This window comes from Sprattus sprattus (genome assembly GCF_963457725.1).
Source record: "Sprattus sprattus genome assembly, chromosome: 2".
Classification (NCBI taxonomy): Eukaryota; Metazoa; Chordata; class Actinopteri; order Clupeiformes; family Clupeidae; genus Sprattus; species Sprattus sprattus.
Genome location: NC_137921.1, coordinates 64,670,133 through 64,687,352, shown reverse-complemented (window position 1 = coordinate 64,687,352; position 17,220 = coordinate 64,670,133). Strand labels below are relative to the sequence as shown.

The 17,220-nt window shown below is 45.1% G+C and overlaps 2 protein-coding genes across 5 annotated transcripts; both read right to left on the bottom strand.

The window, feature by feature from the left end:
* Nucleotides 1–2,009: 2,009 nt before the first annotated feature.
* On the bottom strand, nucleotides 2,010–9,652 carry LOC308382809 (cell division cycle-associated protein 4). The gene is made up of 2 exons (XM_080860331.1): nucleotides 9,125–9,652; nucleotides 2,010–2,835 (listed from the first exon to the last, which is right to left on the bottom strand). Exons 1-2 carry the CDS (start codon nucleotides 9,259–9,261, stop codon nucleotides 2,160–2,162), a joined length of 813 nt encoding a protein of 270 aa, XP_080716457.1. The 5' UTR covers nucleotides 9,262–9,652; the 3' UTR covers nucleotides 2,010–2,159.
* A 2,125-nt stretch (nucleotides 9,653–11,777) lies between these two features.
* cdca4 (cell division cycle associated 4) lies at nucleotides 11,778–15,792 on the bottom strand. 4 transcript variants are annotated; one of them, XM_080860669.1, is made up of 3 exons: nucleotides 15,698–15,731; nucleotides 14,470–14,494; nucleotides 11,778–13,006 (listed from the first exon to the last, which is right to left on the bottom strand). In XM_080860669.1, exon 3 carries the CDS (start codon nucleotides 12,997–12,999, stop codon nucleotides 12,082–12,084), a length of 918 nt encoding a protein of 305 aa, XP_080716795.1. In that variant the 5' UTR covers nucleotides 13,000–13,006; nucleotides 14,470–14,494; nucleotides 15,698–15,731; the 3' UTR covers nucleotides 11,778–12,081. The 4 variants fall into 4 exon arrangements, with proteins under 4 accessions (XP_080716795.1, XP_080716793.1, XP_080716794.1 ...); XM_080860667.1 differs by having other exon boundaries at nucleotides 11,778–14,494; nucleotides 15,698–15,792; XM_080860668.1 differs by lacking the exon at nucleotides 14,470–14,494 and having other exon boundaries at nucleotides 15,698–15,791.
* Between the last annotated feature and the right edge of the window lie 1,428 nt (nucleotides 15,793–17,220).

The window sequence follows — 17,220 nt, the reverse complement described above, 5'->3', positions numbered from 1 at the left end:
CAGTTTCTTTGCACTTGGAGGGTTGAGGAGTTCGGTGAGCTTTTCTTGTCTTGATAGTTAGGGAGCCCTGCGACTAAGGAATACATTGCTTTTCTGAGAAAAAAAAAAAAAAAAAAAAGTTGCTGGCGTTTTGTCATCCAGCTCCACACAAACAAAAGGGCTACTCCTTCCCCCTGCTTCCTGATTGGCCACTGAGAGAGAGGGGCCCCATCTGGGGTGTGGCTTGGTCACACACACACACACACACACACACACACACCAGCTGTTGGGAAATTCTCAGTGAAGCCTTTTCCTCAAGCTAGTCCACATGACTGAAGCTCTGAGCCACAGTACCCCTTCCCCCGCCCGATGCCCCAGTCAGCCAGCCAGTCTGACTAACACCCCACCTGCAGCCCCAGCCAGCTCCACACACACACACACACACACACACACATTCCAGGGGCATCTCTCTTTGTGAAACAACTTCCTGGTGGCCAAGACCCTGATTGGCTGCTACTGGTTATTACGCAACTCCTCGTAGAGACAAATGGTTCAATGGGCAAGGAGGAAGCAACAAAAAAGGGGGTAGTGTATGTGTGTGCGTTCTTGTGTTTGAAGACAGCAGCCTGGTGGCGGGTATACTTGTGTCTGTCCTGCCCCAAGTGTAGGACTTCACGGACATCACTGACGTTCTGAAGAGTTGCAAAAAATCTTTGTGGTGAGGATTGCCAAAGGGAAGAAACAGATGGTTCCGGAGTGTGGATCAATATCATAGTCAAATGGCTTATTTTTGGAGCTTTAAAACTACATAATATTAATTTTAGAAAAAGAAAGTCTGAAAGTAGCCAAAAGGTCTGACATTATAGTGTTTCAATTCCGGAACAGTGGGCTGGACGTTGGACAGGAGACACACACACTGTTGCTCTCTAGTAGAAAGGGTCCATCAAATGGGGGGGAGGGGTAGTGGGGGGGGGGGGGGGGCACAGTGTGCAGTTCCACCATTCCCAGTCTTCATATCCTCCGTTTCTAGGCACTCAAGTTCATTCAGCAGGATGCTAGGGTGTGTCTGTCCTCGCCACAATCATTAAAGCCAAAAATGTATAAATACAGATTTCATCTTAATACAATTTATTTTAAAAAAAAGAAGAGAGACAAAACATGTGTAGCTGTGGGAAGGATCTCCCCTCCTCTCTTCAGCAGTATCTACAAGCCTGATCTCCGTCAGACAGCAAATGGCATCGTCCTCCTGCGCAAACTCTGTGTCCCAAATACACCTCAGACCTGAGGTGCTAAACACATGGCCAGAGTGACAAGTTCAAACAAGGCCTGCCAGAGGAGAATGTTGGCAGAAACAAACAGCGCAGTAGCTTTAGGTCACAATGTGAGAAACCTCGCAGCCTCAGTTCAAGGAGAGCAAGGCTGACAATCACCAGAATATTTGTTGTTGTTGTTGTTGTTGTTGTTATTTTCAAGAAAGGAATATACCAGAAAGGAGAACACGAGGCGGCTAAAACGTTAACATTGACTTTTGTATAGTAAAAACATCGATAGTGAGCTCTTGGTTGCTGAGAGGTAGTGTGAGTGTTGTTGGATGTGCACGTCATGATCCGACGGTAGAATTATTGATAGCAAATGTAATGCTCCACAAAATACTTAGTGGTGGGTTGGGGGCAAAGTTCGGTCCACAAAAATAAGTCTCGTTTTTTTTTTTAAATGCTAAAAACCCTTCCGTTTTGCACCCCTGGCTTTGCTCCTGGTGAGATTGCAGGCTGTCCTGAATGGCCGCGTCATGCAGATAAGTCTCGTTAACACTAGTACTAGTACTAGTTTGTCACTGAGGGCCCTGCAGACAGATGCAGCGTCTGCAGGAGGGGATGGCTTTAGTTGGGGCCAATCTGGAGACAGACAGGGTATGTGTGCATTCACCCTTACAGCGAACATGTGTGAATCAGGCAGGTCGACATCCATCTTTTTCATATAAATATATTTGGGATAGTTTATCCGTATAAAAATAGATTTACATTTACCATTTGATGTTTTAAAAAAAACTAAAACATACCAGAAAAAGGTTCATGATTGAAGCGTCTGTAAAGACAGAGAGCAGTGGTGGTGGGGGTTCAGCTCAGGATCATGATTGAAGCGTCTGTAAAGACGGAGAGCAGTGGTGGTGGGGGTTCAGCTCAGGAGTGCACCAGGATCTCCATGAGGTGGTCCAGGTCGTTGAGGTCGTTGAAGCAGAACTGGAGGGCTGAGGGGGTGCAGCCAGAAGAGGGGAACCCCTTGAGTCCGCCGCCGTCGTCGGCCGCGGCTGCGCCCGCTCTCTGTGCCGGGGCCAGGGCCAGGGCGGCGGCGACGTCCGACCCGTCGTACATGGACGTGTCGATGTCCTCAAAGATGTCGTCCAGCGGCAGGTCGGACAGGTAGCAGCTGGCGGAGCTCGTGATCTCGAACGAGCCGAACAGCGAGTCCTGGGGAGGCGGCGAGTGGGGGCCGGCCCCCTCGGCCGTCTGCGCGCCGACGTCTGGGCCAGCGGAGGGCAGATGCAGGTCCGAGGGCACGGGCGGCAGGTCCGGGGCGTGCCGCGGGGTGAGCGCGTGCACGGGGGACAGCGACGGGGCCGGCGGGATGGAGACGAAGCCCTCCTGCCTCATCTCCTGCTGGAGGTGGCGGAGCGTGTTGGCCAGCAGCACGGAGCGGTGCAGGCTGGGCTCGGCCCGGCGCTGACAGCTCTGCAGCTTGTCCAGACACAGGTCCAGAACCATCTGGCGCTGCTGAGGATAGGGCAAGCCCAGAGAGGCCGAGTCACCGTCGTCACACTCGCTCAGCTTGCGCTTCACGCCGCGGCCCAGCAGATACCTGCAGAGAACCAGGAATGGGGGGAGAGGGAGAGAAAAGAAAAACAGTTAAGGTAAAAAAAAGAGTCAGAAAAAGGGGGGGGGGGTTTGATAACAAGCCAAATACACTTGGCAGAGATTCCTGTAGGAAAGATACACTCCAGAAACTTCCTTGAGATCTAAATCCAGAGCAAGCGCTGAATGCCAAGATGCACGGAAGCAACCAGAATTCCATGTACATTTCCAGAAAAATTTACACAATTCCATGCACTGAAGCCACCAGAATTCCATGTACATTTCCAGGAAAAAATGTAGACAACACCATGCATGTTTGCCATAAACAACACACTACACTTCACATGCATTTCATTTTCTTCATATATACATTTACAATCCTGGGCTTCTCACTTGTAAATGTAAATGTTTGTAAATGTAAATGTTTTATCAAATGTTTTATCAATGATAAAATGTTTGGATTATTATTCACACTTCCTTGAGTGTTCAGGCTCGACGTGAGGCTCACATGACCTTGGGACTATTGGGATCATAAAACTAATATTGTGTTGCTCAAGTGACAGAAAACAACCCCAGTGTGTGGACCATATAAACACATGCTCTGCACTGGCCTGAAGAATGAAGGTCCAACTCTCAGTCTGAGAACACACTCCATGGCAGGGAGGCTATCTGGGAATGCCTGAATCTGACTGATGTGACTGACTCAATGGAAGAGGAGGCCAGGCAGGCACTGGTGTTATGAAAGGACTTCCAGTGCTGCCATGTGAGGGGCTGCGTGGTGCCTGTTATGGACGGCCATGTCGTCACTGCAGCATGGACTAGAGGGGGGCTGGTCATGTGCGGCGCGTCACACGCACGCACTCTTTTCCCTCCAGGGGATAAGCTGATGGGTCATGGGTTTGGAGAACGCTCTGCTGGTCACCATGGTGATCCTCATCCATCTTTCTGCTGGATGGCAGCATTACAGACGGTCCCTGGAGAGATGGTGTACAGCGCAGAGAGGCTGGCTGGAGGTGCTAAATCCCCCACCACACACACACACACACACAGCCACAGAGACACACACAGACACACAAAGACACAAGCTCAAGGGGTAGAAAGACATCCAGTCTGGAGAGGAAAGAGCAATGGCGGGGGGTTGCACTAGTAAGGCAAAAGGACATGGGAGCTTATGTGCTCCTCTTCGCACCTCAAGGAATACTTAGTATGGCTTCCCAAGATCATCCGGCTTGAGAAGCTTGAGTCAAACATGCTCTGTTCTAGCTACGCATGCCGTTTCCGAAACACTGCACAGAATAGAGGTCTGAAAGATACCAAACTATAAGAACATAACAGGTCCCCAATATGGGTGTCTAGTCACACCAACCTGCCTGTCTCTCTCCTTCCTTCTCTTCCTCACCTCACTCAGTCTCTTTCTCAGACTCCCACCAACCTCCTGCTCTGTAGATGGCTGCTACCTCCCCACTCCACTCGTGCTCCTGCTCTTCTCCCCCTCTGACACCTCCCCACTCCACTCGTGCTCCTACTCCTACTCTTCTCTCCCTCTGTCACCCATACAGTCCTTTCTTCCACCCTCTAACTCCTATTTTCCTTCCTCCTCTTCCCTCTCTTCCCTCTCCAACCCCTCCTTCCTCCTCCTCCTCTCTGTTCTGCAGGCGCCTGTGTGTCCACACTTCATCCATCACGCTGCTCCATGCGAGCAGACATCCCCCGCAGGTCCGAGGCACATGCGGCAGACTTCTGTACTCCGCTCCGCTCTCCCCTCCTCTCCACTGCAGAGCCAGCAGCACCCCTGCTTGCGTTACGGCAGGGCAGGCACCAGTGGAGCCAGGATGAGAAGCACGCCACACCACCCCACGGGAACAACGCGCTACAGCGATCTACTGTCTGTTCTGGGGCCGGCAGGAAAGCCTCGTCGTCGTGTGCTTGACTGCATCTTACACCAAACTGTGCATACGATAATAAGAGAATTGCAATAGATTTAGTGGGGTAGCACCTTTGTAGCACAGCACAGAAAGGCTCACAGGACAAGTCACAGGAAGCTACCTGCCTGGCCATGTGTTTTTTTTTACGAATCAGGAAACCATGTTAACTGTAAGAAGGAGGGAGCAGCAGTAGAGCTTACTTGGCAGCAGCAGCTCAGAGCCATCCATAGGGATGTTTTCTGCTCTGAGCTCTGGAACCACTGAGGCAGAAGACCTCATCACGTGAATCTGATATACCTCCTGAGACGAGGGCAAATGAAAGTACGCTTTAGACTTCACACACACATCCTGAATCAGGAGCTCAAACTGCGGCTTTTGTAGCCTTGACTGCAGTAGGAGTGGGCTGGCTGTCCACAGAGGCCACTTCTCCCCACACTGCAGTGTGGTCCTCCACTCACTCACTCACTGGCTCTCTGATGCACTCTGAGGCTGATGGCTGTGCTCACTCACTCGCTCACTGGCTCTCTCACTCGCTCACTCGCTCTCTGGCTCGCTCACTGGCTCTCTCACTGGCTCTCTCACTGGCTCTCTCACTGGCTCTCTCACTGGCTCTCTCACTGGCTCTCTCACTGGCTCTCTCACTGGCTCTCTCACTGGCTCTCTCACTGGCTCTCTCACTGGCTCACTCACTGGCTCACTCACTGGCTCACTCACTGGCTCACTCACTGGCTCACTCACTGGCTCACTCACTGGCTCACTCACTGGCTCACTCACTGGCTCACTCACTGGCTCACTCACTGGCTCACTCACTGGCTCACTCACTGGCTCACTCACTGGCTCACTCACTGGCTCACTCACTGGCTCACTCACTGGCTCACTCACTCACCTCACTCTCTCTCTCTGAGGCTGAACAGCCCTCATGAACATCTGAGACTGGCAGTTATATAACAGCCCACCCGGCTGCTCTTAAACGCCAGCACATCTCTGCCAGCGCATGCCAAGAGGTGCCATGGTTGGGGAAAGGGCAGCTCTGTAGAAGCCAACACAGGTCTACATGAAGCCAGCAATGATGCCCACATTTGCATCCAAAGGAAGGAGATAGGTGGCACAAGGAGTCTTACGATGTGATCTATTAATAGAATACCAACTGAAAGGTAACAACAGTGCCTCTTGTCAGAGTGGGAGGTCCGCATAGGAGGGACGACAACAGAAATATAAAACTGAGATTCAACACAAAATAGACATATGCGTCTTCTATACTCCTATACTCTTCATTGTGAAAACACAATGCTTTTAAAAATACATTCCATCCACCTTACACATAGGCTAATCTTGCTATCCACACAGTAAACCCAAACTGATCTTTAAAGATGTAGGTGCTGGTAAGACTGGAGGCTCTGAGAAAAAGAGTGTGTGTGTGCGTGTGTGTGTGTGTGTGTGTGTGTGTGTGTGTGTGTGTGTGTGTGTGTGTGTGTGTGTGTGTGTGTGTTAGCTGGGGCGTCTGAAATCGTGATCTTTTGCTCCCTGTTCTGACAGTTAGGGAGGCATCAGGTCGTGCTTCAAAACCACGTCATCCTCATTATACTCCGCCTACCTCCCACCCCCCTACCCACCCAACCATTTACCATGGAAACGGCGGTGGGTGAGATGTTCAGGTCTCGAGTGACATGCTGTATCTGGGACTGTCTGGGAAATAGTGAGATGCTCCTAGCCAGAGATTAAACAGCTTCTCTAGAGTGACACTTATTACTTGTTCTCATTTAGCTGAAAGGTCAGTGTTTCTCTTGGATTTGGCACAAGATGCCCTACACTACAGTCCATCATTTTGCATCCTTTTTCTAGTTTTGTAGCTATGGCAAACCTCTTGTGGCAAACCTGTAGAAATATTTTCCGTCATATGGCGACAACTGAAATATTCAGACACAGTTGACCATCTTAGCCTACTTGTGAAGTAGTGAGTGCTAGCCACGGTCCATCTGTCACAATTAGGTAAATGTACATGGCCAGAAAACCCAATTCACACAAAGATTCGCAGGTCAGTGTTTCTCAAGGCTTTCTACATGCTTAGTTCTGCTTGATCTGGACTGGAGTCATTGAAGATTGTTCTAAATGTGTCCCTGTCCAGGAAGAATACTAATGCTGAAGTTACAATGAAGAACAGCACTGCACTCGTCTCTTTCCCTCCTCCATCTCCCCACTCTTCTCCCTGCCCTGGAGGGAGCCACTCGCTCCAGTACAGCGGGAGAGGGAGAGAGAGAAAGAAAGAAAGAAAGAAAGAGAGAGAGAGAGGGAGAGAGAGAGAGAGAGAGAAAGAAAGAGAGACACAAAGACAGAGTTGTGGGTGGAGCATAGCGCAACAGAAGAGTGAGCAAAAGAGAGAGATGAACAGGAAGAGGCAGCAAGGATTAACCACGAGTAGGCAGCAAGCAGTGGGGGGTGGGGCCAGTCATTGATGAGCACTCAAAGCTGTGCTGGTAATGAACTGGGGCGGAGGGGGCTGGGAAAGAGGATGTCCGTATATGGGCCACTTTGTCACTCAGACCACGGAACCACCCTCACCATCATGAGTCACATCCGTGGCGGTTAGTCACTGAGGGAGACGTGAGCGGACCTATGGCTCATGTCATGGGTCGTGATGGGATGGGTTATCATAGGTATTCCCGAGATCAACTAAGTCATAGAGATGCAATAACAGACCGTGGGCCCCACCCCCAATTTATTTTAAAGGGCTAGGCTTATTGCACCCCTGCTGTCCTAAGCGCTGAGGACTGCTACACTGCATCCTCCACTAGTTCAGAATGCAAGCACATCAACCTCCAGTGATCCAATACCTGATATTTTTTTTACTTTTACTTGCTAAACCTCATTCCAACATGTAATATGTGTCAAACGTATATTATTTTGCACATGCTGGAAAACACTGTACTATCTACCATTAGTAGTAGCGGTTTAAATCCATGGGTTTCTGACAACCACGTCGACTGTACGATAGCATGTTGAACCATGTATCAACATATCTGAGCGTGGTTTACATGAAAGGGGCTGGAAGGGGAAGGATTCGGCTAACTCGAGCGTAAACAATAGGCAAAGTCTTTGAATTAATCGCAAAAAACTCCAACTAAAAATGTAATGATGGGTACTATGGCTCCCGTGCCCACAGCTTAACTACATTCGAAGACCGTTATTTCTGCAGCCATAAACATAGTAACTTTTAATGTTTGAGTTACGTTACCATGAGAAAAAAAAATAAACTCACAAACATGACATTATTCTTTCTGCATCGGTTCACATTATCTATATAACAGCCTACTTCGGGGAGACGGCCATGCTGCTGCCTGATGATAAACCTTGAGATCTACAGCGCAAGCCTGGTTGCTGGCATGGCTCATTTAAATGAACAACTTCACACTGACTCAATGTTAGGTCAATGAGCGATTAATCTCAATTTTAATTTGACAGATTCTGCACACATGAGCAATGCATCGTGAAAGTTACTCAAAAATCACGAGCTGGCATATCTGGCCACAATTAACCTTGGACTTCCCTCGATTTGGTGTTTGACTGAGGGTGGTTGTGATGCTTCTTCTTTAGCAAGTAGTAAAGCGGAGTGCATGATGGTTAGTTAGCAATGGATTGATTCCATTACGCAACAGTACTGGGGCACGGAGCAGCCACTTGAACTCGCCATTGAACGTTACGCAAACGCTCACCGCCTAGCTACCTAGCTTCCAAGCTAGTCGCTAGCGACATTAAAAGTAGAAGCTGAAAGTTAGCAAAGTGGAATTTAAACCTAATGTGAACATAGAAACTGTTCTGTAACAAGTATGCTAACTGGAAAATGATTCATTGGGACTGTGAAATTAGAAAACCAAGTAAACAATCATAATCAAACGTTCTCGTAGGAATGCACCGTTAACGTTATAGCTGTTCAACAACGTTTAAAGGGCTCGGTCTGTTCAACTCTTACTTTCGCTTCACAGCTCATCGGAACTAAAAACGTTACCAACTATCGGAATGCTGGCTAGCGGTATATCACTGAAAAGCTCAACAGCTAAAGATGTCTACTAGTGTGAGGGTAGCTTGGCGAGTAAGGAATCACTTTCATGACCGAGTAACGTTAAGCAACATAGCTACCGGTAGCTAAGTTACCGTTAGTATCTACTGCGACAAAAGTTATCATTAACTTAGCTAGCCATCTGGCAGGTAAACGTTAACATTTAACTTTTAAACTAAAAGAAGTATGTCGTAACAACCTCCATTCCCAGGGGGAATACATTCATACAATTGACAATACAGTCAGTGGTGATCAAGCAACCAGAGAACCGGGACAGCATGGCTAGCTAACAAGCTAGTACTAGTAAGTTGCGTTACCTTGACGAGGAAAGGGCATCTCTCGGTTGGTCAACTTCCTTCACAGCGGAGTCCACATCTAGGCGACACATAGCTGTTCGAATTCTGTTTTTCCTCTTCATCGAAGTCTCGTAAGACACAATATCCCTTTGACCCATACCATACTGTATCACTAAACTAGCGTTCTTGCTAGTCTGCTGAAATTGAAAGAACAGAATCTCTGCAAAATACAACTTCTACAATAATAGCGACCTATCACTGACTGGCATGGCCAGCCAATTGATGCGCAATGAATTAGCTAAGTTGGCTAACGGTGGTGAGCTGGCTAAACTGTTTACTGGCTAAATGTTTGCATTCAGGTTACACAAAATGACTAAGAGGCAGACAATATTCCATCAACCGTTTGCTACATTCGCTGTCTGATAATGAGCAAATGTATTAGTTTTGACGGTTCAACTAAGTGTTCGCCTGTCTAAAGTCTACACGTTCCTGGGTTAACTAGCATGCAAGACTGATGTGGACGACGGCTTCTACCAAGCTGCCTGCCGAGCTAAACTCTACTTCTACAACATAGAAGCTACAGGAAAGGGGCAGAAAGAGGCTCAGCTGATTGACGGTCGTCAGGTGGGAGAGCCTGGGTTGGTCCAATGAAATGTCAAGCCCGCCTAGTAACCACATCTGGTTGGCTGAGCCAGTTCTCTCCTTCTTCCTATCCCTGTCTTTCATTCGTTCTAATAAGGCGCTCACAGACACAAAACGTGACCAGAGGAAATACTGTAGAAAACTGTACTAAGGATACGGTAGAGCAGAGAACAGAAATTACGTGTGAGAAAAGTGATTGTAAAGGGCAACTCTAAGGCTCTATGTAGCAGTCTATTGTAGAAAAGTCTCATGTGCTTGCATGCATTACATTAACAACAACAAAGAACAATGCTGCGTTGCCATAAAAGCATGTGGGTTTCAACTGCAGTTATACCAAATTCGTCTGCGTGCACAGAGGTCGTGCGCGGCATGAGCAACTGGGGATTTAAACTGTGACGTTACATTTTGAGTGACGTCTGCACTTGCAACCAATACTAGGACCTTTGCGCTCCAATGCCGTCATTACAAAAAAAAAAAAATTAAATGGGTAAATACTTCACAGTACACGACAATGATTTTTGAGTTGTTAAAAGTATTCTTACAACAAGTCAAATGCCCTTATATAAAAAAAGGGCAGTAAGATACACACGAATATTGGAAAGTACGTAAGTGTGATTTAAAAAAAAAAAGCTTTTGTACATTCGCGTTTCAGCACCAGTTTCTTTCAGGGATGCTGAACTACTTTCCATCTCCATATCCCATTCCGTGTTTAACAAAACATCCACAAGTCATGTTCACAGTGTTTTGAAAACTCCATTTTGTTTAAACCGAATTTACTCACAGGAAAACTAGAGTGCATTCATCAATTCCCTTACCTTCAATGTATTGACAAAACTAAGTAAATAGGTACTCATCCTTATGTAGTTAGCTAGTTGTCATCTTCCATTTTACCACATTATGCTCTAACCTTGACACAAGTGGACAAAAAATGTATCAAACCCTGTTACTGTTTCTCATACAACATGTACATGAAGATTATGTTTGAAGTGGAGAAAAGGCTAAACAAATCCATGTTTTTCTTGTTTTTGTTTTACAGGTTGTCTGTTTTACTACGCTCTACCTGTACTGTAGTGGTGAGTAAATTTCAAGTTTTGTCCACAACCATTATGCGGCCATTTGCAGTTGATGAGAAAATCCTTCTGCAGTCATGAACTTATTAAGGAAAAGCCCTGAATTTATATAATAGGAGTAAAGGAAAACAACATGCACCATTTATAAATTGTACCTTTTATTAGAAATGTTATAAAAAAATGCTACAATGTTCATATAAAATGGTTCTAATCTACTCTAGATTTATTACATAGATACCATTTGCCTCTCAGTTCATCCATGTTCAAATGATACTTTCAAGCGATTTTGAACTCTTTCACTTGACATTTTGCTATATGAAAAAAAGCATTCGCGTTCATAAACAATAACTTATGCCATTTCTGACCCAACATAAAAATTAAAAAAAAAAACGTTTAAATACTATGTGTAAAGTTGTAGTAGAACACTTGATGCATAGAAAGTGTATATGGACACTTGATGCATAGAAATTTGAGAAATGCTGTTTCACACTAAAAAGTCAGCAAGTTCACCAAAGTCAAAGAGCAACTTGGATTCAACTTGACCAATAATCACCTGACATATTTGATGTGAATAAATAAAATAAATTAAAAGGAATTCACATAAAATTGGCTTGTGCCATTATTCTTCATTTCTAAAGAGTCAAATATAACTGTTAACTTCTAATGGCATACCGAAGGTTGTGGCAAGCGATAAGGCATTCCTGTGACCTCAGACAACGTGATATTGAGCAATACTGTACATGGTACTGTGTGCACCAAACTGTGGACAGAAACAGGGTTGTCAGAAAAATGTGTGTTAACTCTGCATCAGCCAATGTTTAATCAGCTTTAGGATTTGGAAGACATGTCAGTCCATGGCACATTACACTGTGCAATCTCATATAAAATGTACAGTAACAGTTCCCAAGATGTATCTGTTGTAAAAATATATATATATATATTTACATACATATTTCAATCAATTTCTTTTTTTATGAAAATAAGACAAACTTTACAGATTTGTATATATCTTGTTCTGTTCTCCATTCTTGTAGTGTAATTTTTACAGGAATAAATTAAAACAAGACAGACACAAAAGAAGGATGAAAGGAAACAGCCTCATTAAAAAAAACATACATTAAGTATGTCATGGTCAGCTCGTAAAAAAATCACACTGACACCAGGGGCAGAAAGTCCTTTTCCTTAACAGTGCGTCTCATTCCGCCAGCCTACCATAGGAGACATAAAAAGGCAAAAGACGAGTACGGGTCTCTGGGAGGCCTTTGCCTAGGAGCCCACAATGATCTCCATTATGTGGTCCAGCTCATTGAGGTCGGAACGACAGTTTGAGGCTGAACTTAAGGATGAGGGAGTGTGGGACTGGCTGAGACTGTCCAAGAGGTCATACGGGCCTATCTTGGGGGCAGCCTGCATGCCTGTGAGCATGGTGTCCAGGTCGTAGTAGGACGCGTCTACATCCGAGAACAGCTCCTCCAAGGCGGACTCGGGGCCTGGGTGGCTGTTCTTGATCTCAAATGTGCCGAAGACCTGCCTCATGGCTTTTGCCTCCCCTTCTTCTCTGCAACCCTCCAGCTCATTATCGTCCTCCTCCTCCTCAACCTCCTCTTCCACGTCCACATCCTCGTCAGGGGCACCCAGCCGAGAGTCAAGCTCCCTTTCGCCCCTCAGCATCCCTCTCTCCCAACAGTGGCCCATGCTGCCCGACAGGCAGACATTCGAGGCCGCCTCAGAGCAGATCGAGTCCTCCTCCACCGCTACCACCTCCTCCTCGTACCCCATCACCGAAAACAGCTTTGGCTCCGCATCGGGGCTTCCATTCATCTCCCTCCCAGGCCGGCACAGCACCTCGGTAGCCACCAGACGTTCCGGTGGGCCGGCAGCACCAGAACCGGCAGCACTTGCTGCAGCGAAGGCCTCCATCATGGTGGCTGCCTGCCAGCTACCATCATGGGTCATCTCCTCCTGGATCTGCCGAACCGTGTTGGCGATGAGGACGGAGCGGCACAGGTTTGGCTCCACCAGCATGTGGCACAGCTGCAACTTGATGAGGGACATGTCCAGGAGGGACTGCCTCTGAAGGCTATAGGACACGGAGGAAAGCTCTTCGTTGGAGCCTGGAGGGCCCTCCTCAGGCAGCTCCTCTCCTCCGTCTGAAAACTTGCGCTTGGTCCCTTTGGAGAACATGGCTCTGCTGTGATGGAGGAGGAGGAGAAGAAGAAGAAGAGAGGTTAATATCGCAATTTGACAATGACCCATGTGTAGAAGCAAACACAAACTGGATGGTAACAAATTCTGTTTCATACTTGCCCGGCAGCTACAATAATTCATTGTAATTTGTCTCTATCGTGGTTGCTATAAGAAAAAGTGATTACACATCAAGTAATAGCAGCCTCCATTGATAGAATATGGCTTTAGTACTATTTTTGAAATACATCTGAATATTTACATTTAGCAGACCCTTTTGTCCAAAGGGACATACAAATAAATATACACATTTTTAACAAATATAACCTAAGTATAAAAAACTATTATTCCTGCAACCACATTAGTCCTTCATTATTTGACACGTGGCACACATATTGCCATGTCGAGTACCTTATTTTCCCAACATATTCGGCATGGTCATATACATACCCATCTGAACACAAACTGTATTCACATGATGTTTGACACTTTCAACAAAAACTGCACAGATGTTAGTAAAATTTAAATAAAAAACAAGCATTGTGTTCCACAAGAGGTAATTCTGACCCAACTCCCACAGCAAGCATTAGAATTGAGCCGAAGAACACACACACACACACACACACACCAGAAAGTAATGACAAACAAGCAAAACACTGGTAAAATGGCTAATAGTAGTTTGACTGGCACAGCTCACAGGCTACATCTAGAATCAAGATGAAGGCTGCAGGTCACTTGTCTCCAGTGGCGATGAGCAGCCAACCAGGGCAAGGTGAGCCTTTAAAGTGACACACATGCCCTAAAGTAAGGACGTACAAATGACACAGGCCAAAAAATGTATTGCACACTACCGTAAATATTAGGCCTTGGTCATAGAGTACATTAACTTTTACTTCTGCTTCAGTGTGTGACTCATGTGAATGTATTGCACACTACCGTGAATATTAGGCCTTGGTCATGGAGTACATTAACTTTTACTTCTGCTTCAGTGTGTGACTCATGTGAATGTATGTTTGAGAAGGGAATATTCTAATTAATTAGCTATCTACATCAGGCAGTGTTGGGTTGGAGGGATGTGGGGATTTTGGACGAGGAAAAAGCCCTAAGCAACGATAAAATTACATCTCTCCTACTGGGCTGAATAAGAATCTATTCTTTCATAACTTGCAAGCACATCCTTATCTTTTCCAAACCAACAAACCCATTAGTTGCAGGCATACAGAAACACCACCAAACACATAAGAACATCAATGCATTCTGAAAGACCAGAAATCAGTCCATAATCTGGTGTGGGTTGTGATTTCATTCAATGGAGATGATTTCTTCAAGAGACCACAAAAGACGTGACTGGGATCCGAGTAAAATGAATATTAAACCTGACTTAACATTGAAGATGTGGGAACCGGTGGGGGGAGGGAATGGGGAAAAGGCTAAATCATGGTTTAACTAAAATATGGACATTTGGCCTACCTGACCAATCAGTGACATCCCAGAACTGTAGAGACAGAGACCAGAATGGAAAAGCTGACAGTAATTCCATTGCAAGGCTTCAACCAATATATTAAAAGAAATAAAGCCCATACTTATCACAGCACTCAGAGATTCCATGTTTGGACAGTCTGAGTTATATACCAATGCAATCTCACAAAGCTTAAATAACAGGTTGAATATATTTATTATAAGGTATGGATTGGGTAGAAGAGATATGTATGTGAAAAGTAATTCATAAATCCACTTAATATGACCGACATTAACTATAATTACACCATAGTAAACACACAGAGATTACCGTTATTTGTATTTACGTGCAACAGAGCGTAGCGGAGTTGTTTTAGAATCTCTGATTGTGTAATGTGTCTGAAAAGAAATGTAATTGCCTTGTGTGTGGCGAGTGTCGATATTTAACCATGGGTGACAGCCTGACACATATGCTTTACGATTTAAAATTCCCACCTCTAATGGTTTCAAATACGGTCTCCAATTAAAGCGACAGCATTGCAAAACAAACAACGTTATAAAAACACTTTCGCCGAGACACATTCGCTTGCCAGCTAGTAGACTAGCTCCACCCAGCCAGGCATACTTTACCCTCCCCCACCGTACTGACGTGGTCACGGGCGCTGTGCTACCGGCTAACAATCTCTACCGAAACAAATGCCAGTAACTCGGAAACCACGTTATTTCATATTTTTTCCATAATGCCGCTTTAGATAAACGCGTAAAATTGGCAGACATAAAAGGCACTCTTACACTCAGTGCCCCAAATTTAGGACGAACCATAAGCATAAGTGTTTCGCTGCACAGGCAGTCATTGAACAGCAAGCATGTAGCAGCTGGGACGACAATGATGGTAGCCATTTTGAATTTCCTAGTCGGTCTACCCTCATAACAACTTCTCCCCTAAATGTATTTCAAGCATATGTTAAAAAATTCACATAGTCGTCATTCGCCAGTAGGCAATCGCTGGACTCAACGACTGCATACATCTAGATACTTTCTTAAAACTTTCTCGAAAAAAGTAAGGGGTAGGTTGATAGCAATAATCAAGCACTTCCGCAAATACGCTTGCGTTCGAAATCGACCGCGCATTTACTTATAGCTCACGGGGGCTTTTATTTTCTAAAATGGCAACTAAATTAAAATTTAAATGCCCAGATCAATGCATTGCATAACACACGACCTCAAACGTTCAACATACCTTTGTAGGATTTTACTCTTCAGCGTAGACACTCATAGACTTCCTGCGTTTGCGGAGTGAAAGGCGATATAAGGTGCTGCTCTCTTGGCTTTCCCCGACACTGATTGTAGAGAGTAGTTGGGCTGCTGGACGGCCAGCTGCGGCACAGGGAAAGGGTGATGTGGGCGGACACTTGCATCTTGATCGACAGGGCATGGCTTGAGTCGGGGAAAAGCGAACAAAAGCCAGAGTGAGATTCTCCTATGAACCCGTAAGCCTATCTAAATAGGCCATAATACGGTCACCATTCTTTTGTTTTAAATTGAGCTCAAAACACAACCTTAAATGACACTTATTAGCCTTGTATAAGTGGGCTTTACCTAGCTTTAAATAGGCCTATGTCCCAGATGAATGAAACTAACAAAACAGTCTGTGTTGATATACAAACTCCATGTCTTTTTTGGTTGTTACTGTTGTTGTGTTTGTAAATGTAGCCCATGCAATTTCCCATACCAGACCACAATCAGTAATATAGTTGATAACAATCTATGATACAGTTCTACAGTTCTTCTAAAAATAAGCATTTGATACAGACACATTTTTTGTAGGCTACCTCTCTGACCCCTATTACTGTCTAACAGATGGGTTGCATCATAGACATGTTATATGACTTTGAGAATTCCCTCCCATATCAGACATCTGTAATGCAGGCAAGTCATTCACATAACTTAAGTAAAACAACTTAGTATGGATATTCATCCATAGCACACAATGAAAGAGACTGGAGGTCATTTTGTGTATGAAAGGGCTTTCTTAATATTTTGTAGCCTACTGAAAATGCTTAAAAGCTTTTCTTGAGGGAGCTAGTCACAAGATTAGGTTAGACAATCGAATTACAGTTTTTGTTTTGAAGATTTCTTTCACATAAGAACTTTGACACCAAAATGTTACACATTACCCATAATAAGGCTACTGCTACTAATCAACTTAAGTGACCCCCCTTGTGTTGATCAGTCAACATGTTCTTTTCTATGCCTTCTTGTTGAATGTTCAATGGCCTACCTGTATAGGTCTTTATCACCAGATGTAATTTCCCCTGAATGAAGCCAATTAGCTTGATTAATTGCTTTGTTAACCTTCTCAGTAGATCAGCTGACATCTTCTGAGCACAGACGCACACACTCTGTTGTCATTTGTTGGAATGGCGGTATGCAGATTTGAATGCTTCTTTTGCTTGTCGTAAGATAAGGATGGGTTAATGTAGCCAGAAAAGAGACAGGTGATTCATTTGTGTACCAGTGCTAAGGAACATGGCCATAGTACGAAGGAAAATGTAATGTAATCATTTCCAATAATGTAATAATTGTCGACATCAAAAATAAACCCAGTAATGTTATAAAATGTGTAAGCCAATAATGTAGGAATATTATTAACAATAATGTTATAAATGAATACACTATTGGAAGTTATTACATTATTGGATAAACCTTGTTTTTGCAGATCATAATAACGTTAAAACCTCCCAATAATGTAATAACGTTTTC

Bases quoted from the DNA above. Each gene is read 5' to 3' on its own strand.
- LOC308382809 (XM_080860331.1), bottom strand. From the start codon at position 9,261: ATGGGTCAAAGGGATATTGTGTCTTACGAGACTTCGATGAAGAGGAAA. The intron at 2,836-9,124 runs GTAACGCAACTT...GGTTCTCTGCAG, and splicing joins GATGCCCTTTCCTCGTCAAG to GTATCTGCTGGGCCGCGGCG.
- cdca4 (XM_080860667.1), bottom strand. From the start codon at position 13,143: ATGAATTATTGTAGCTGCCGGGCAAGTATGAAACAGAATTTGTTACCA.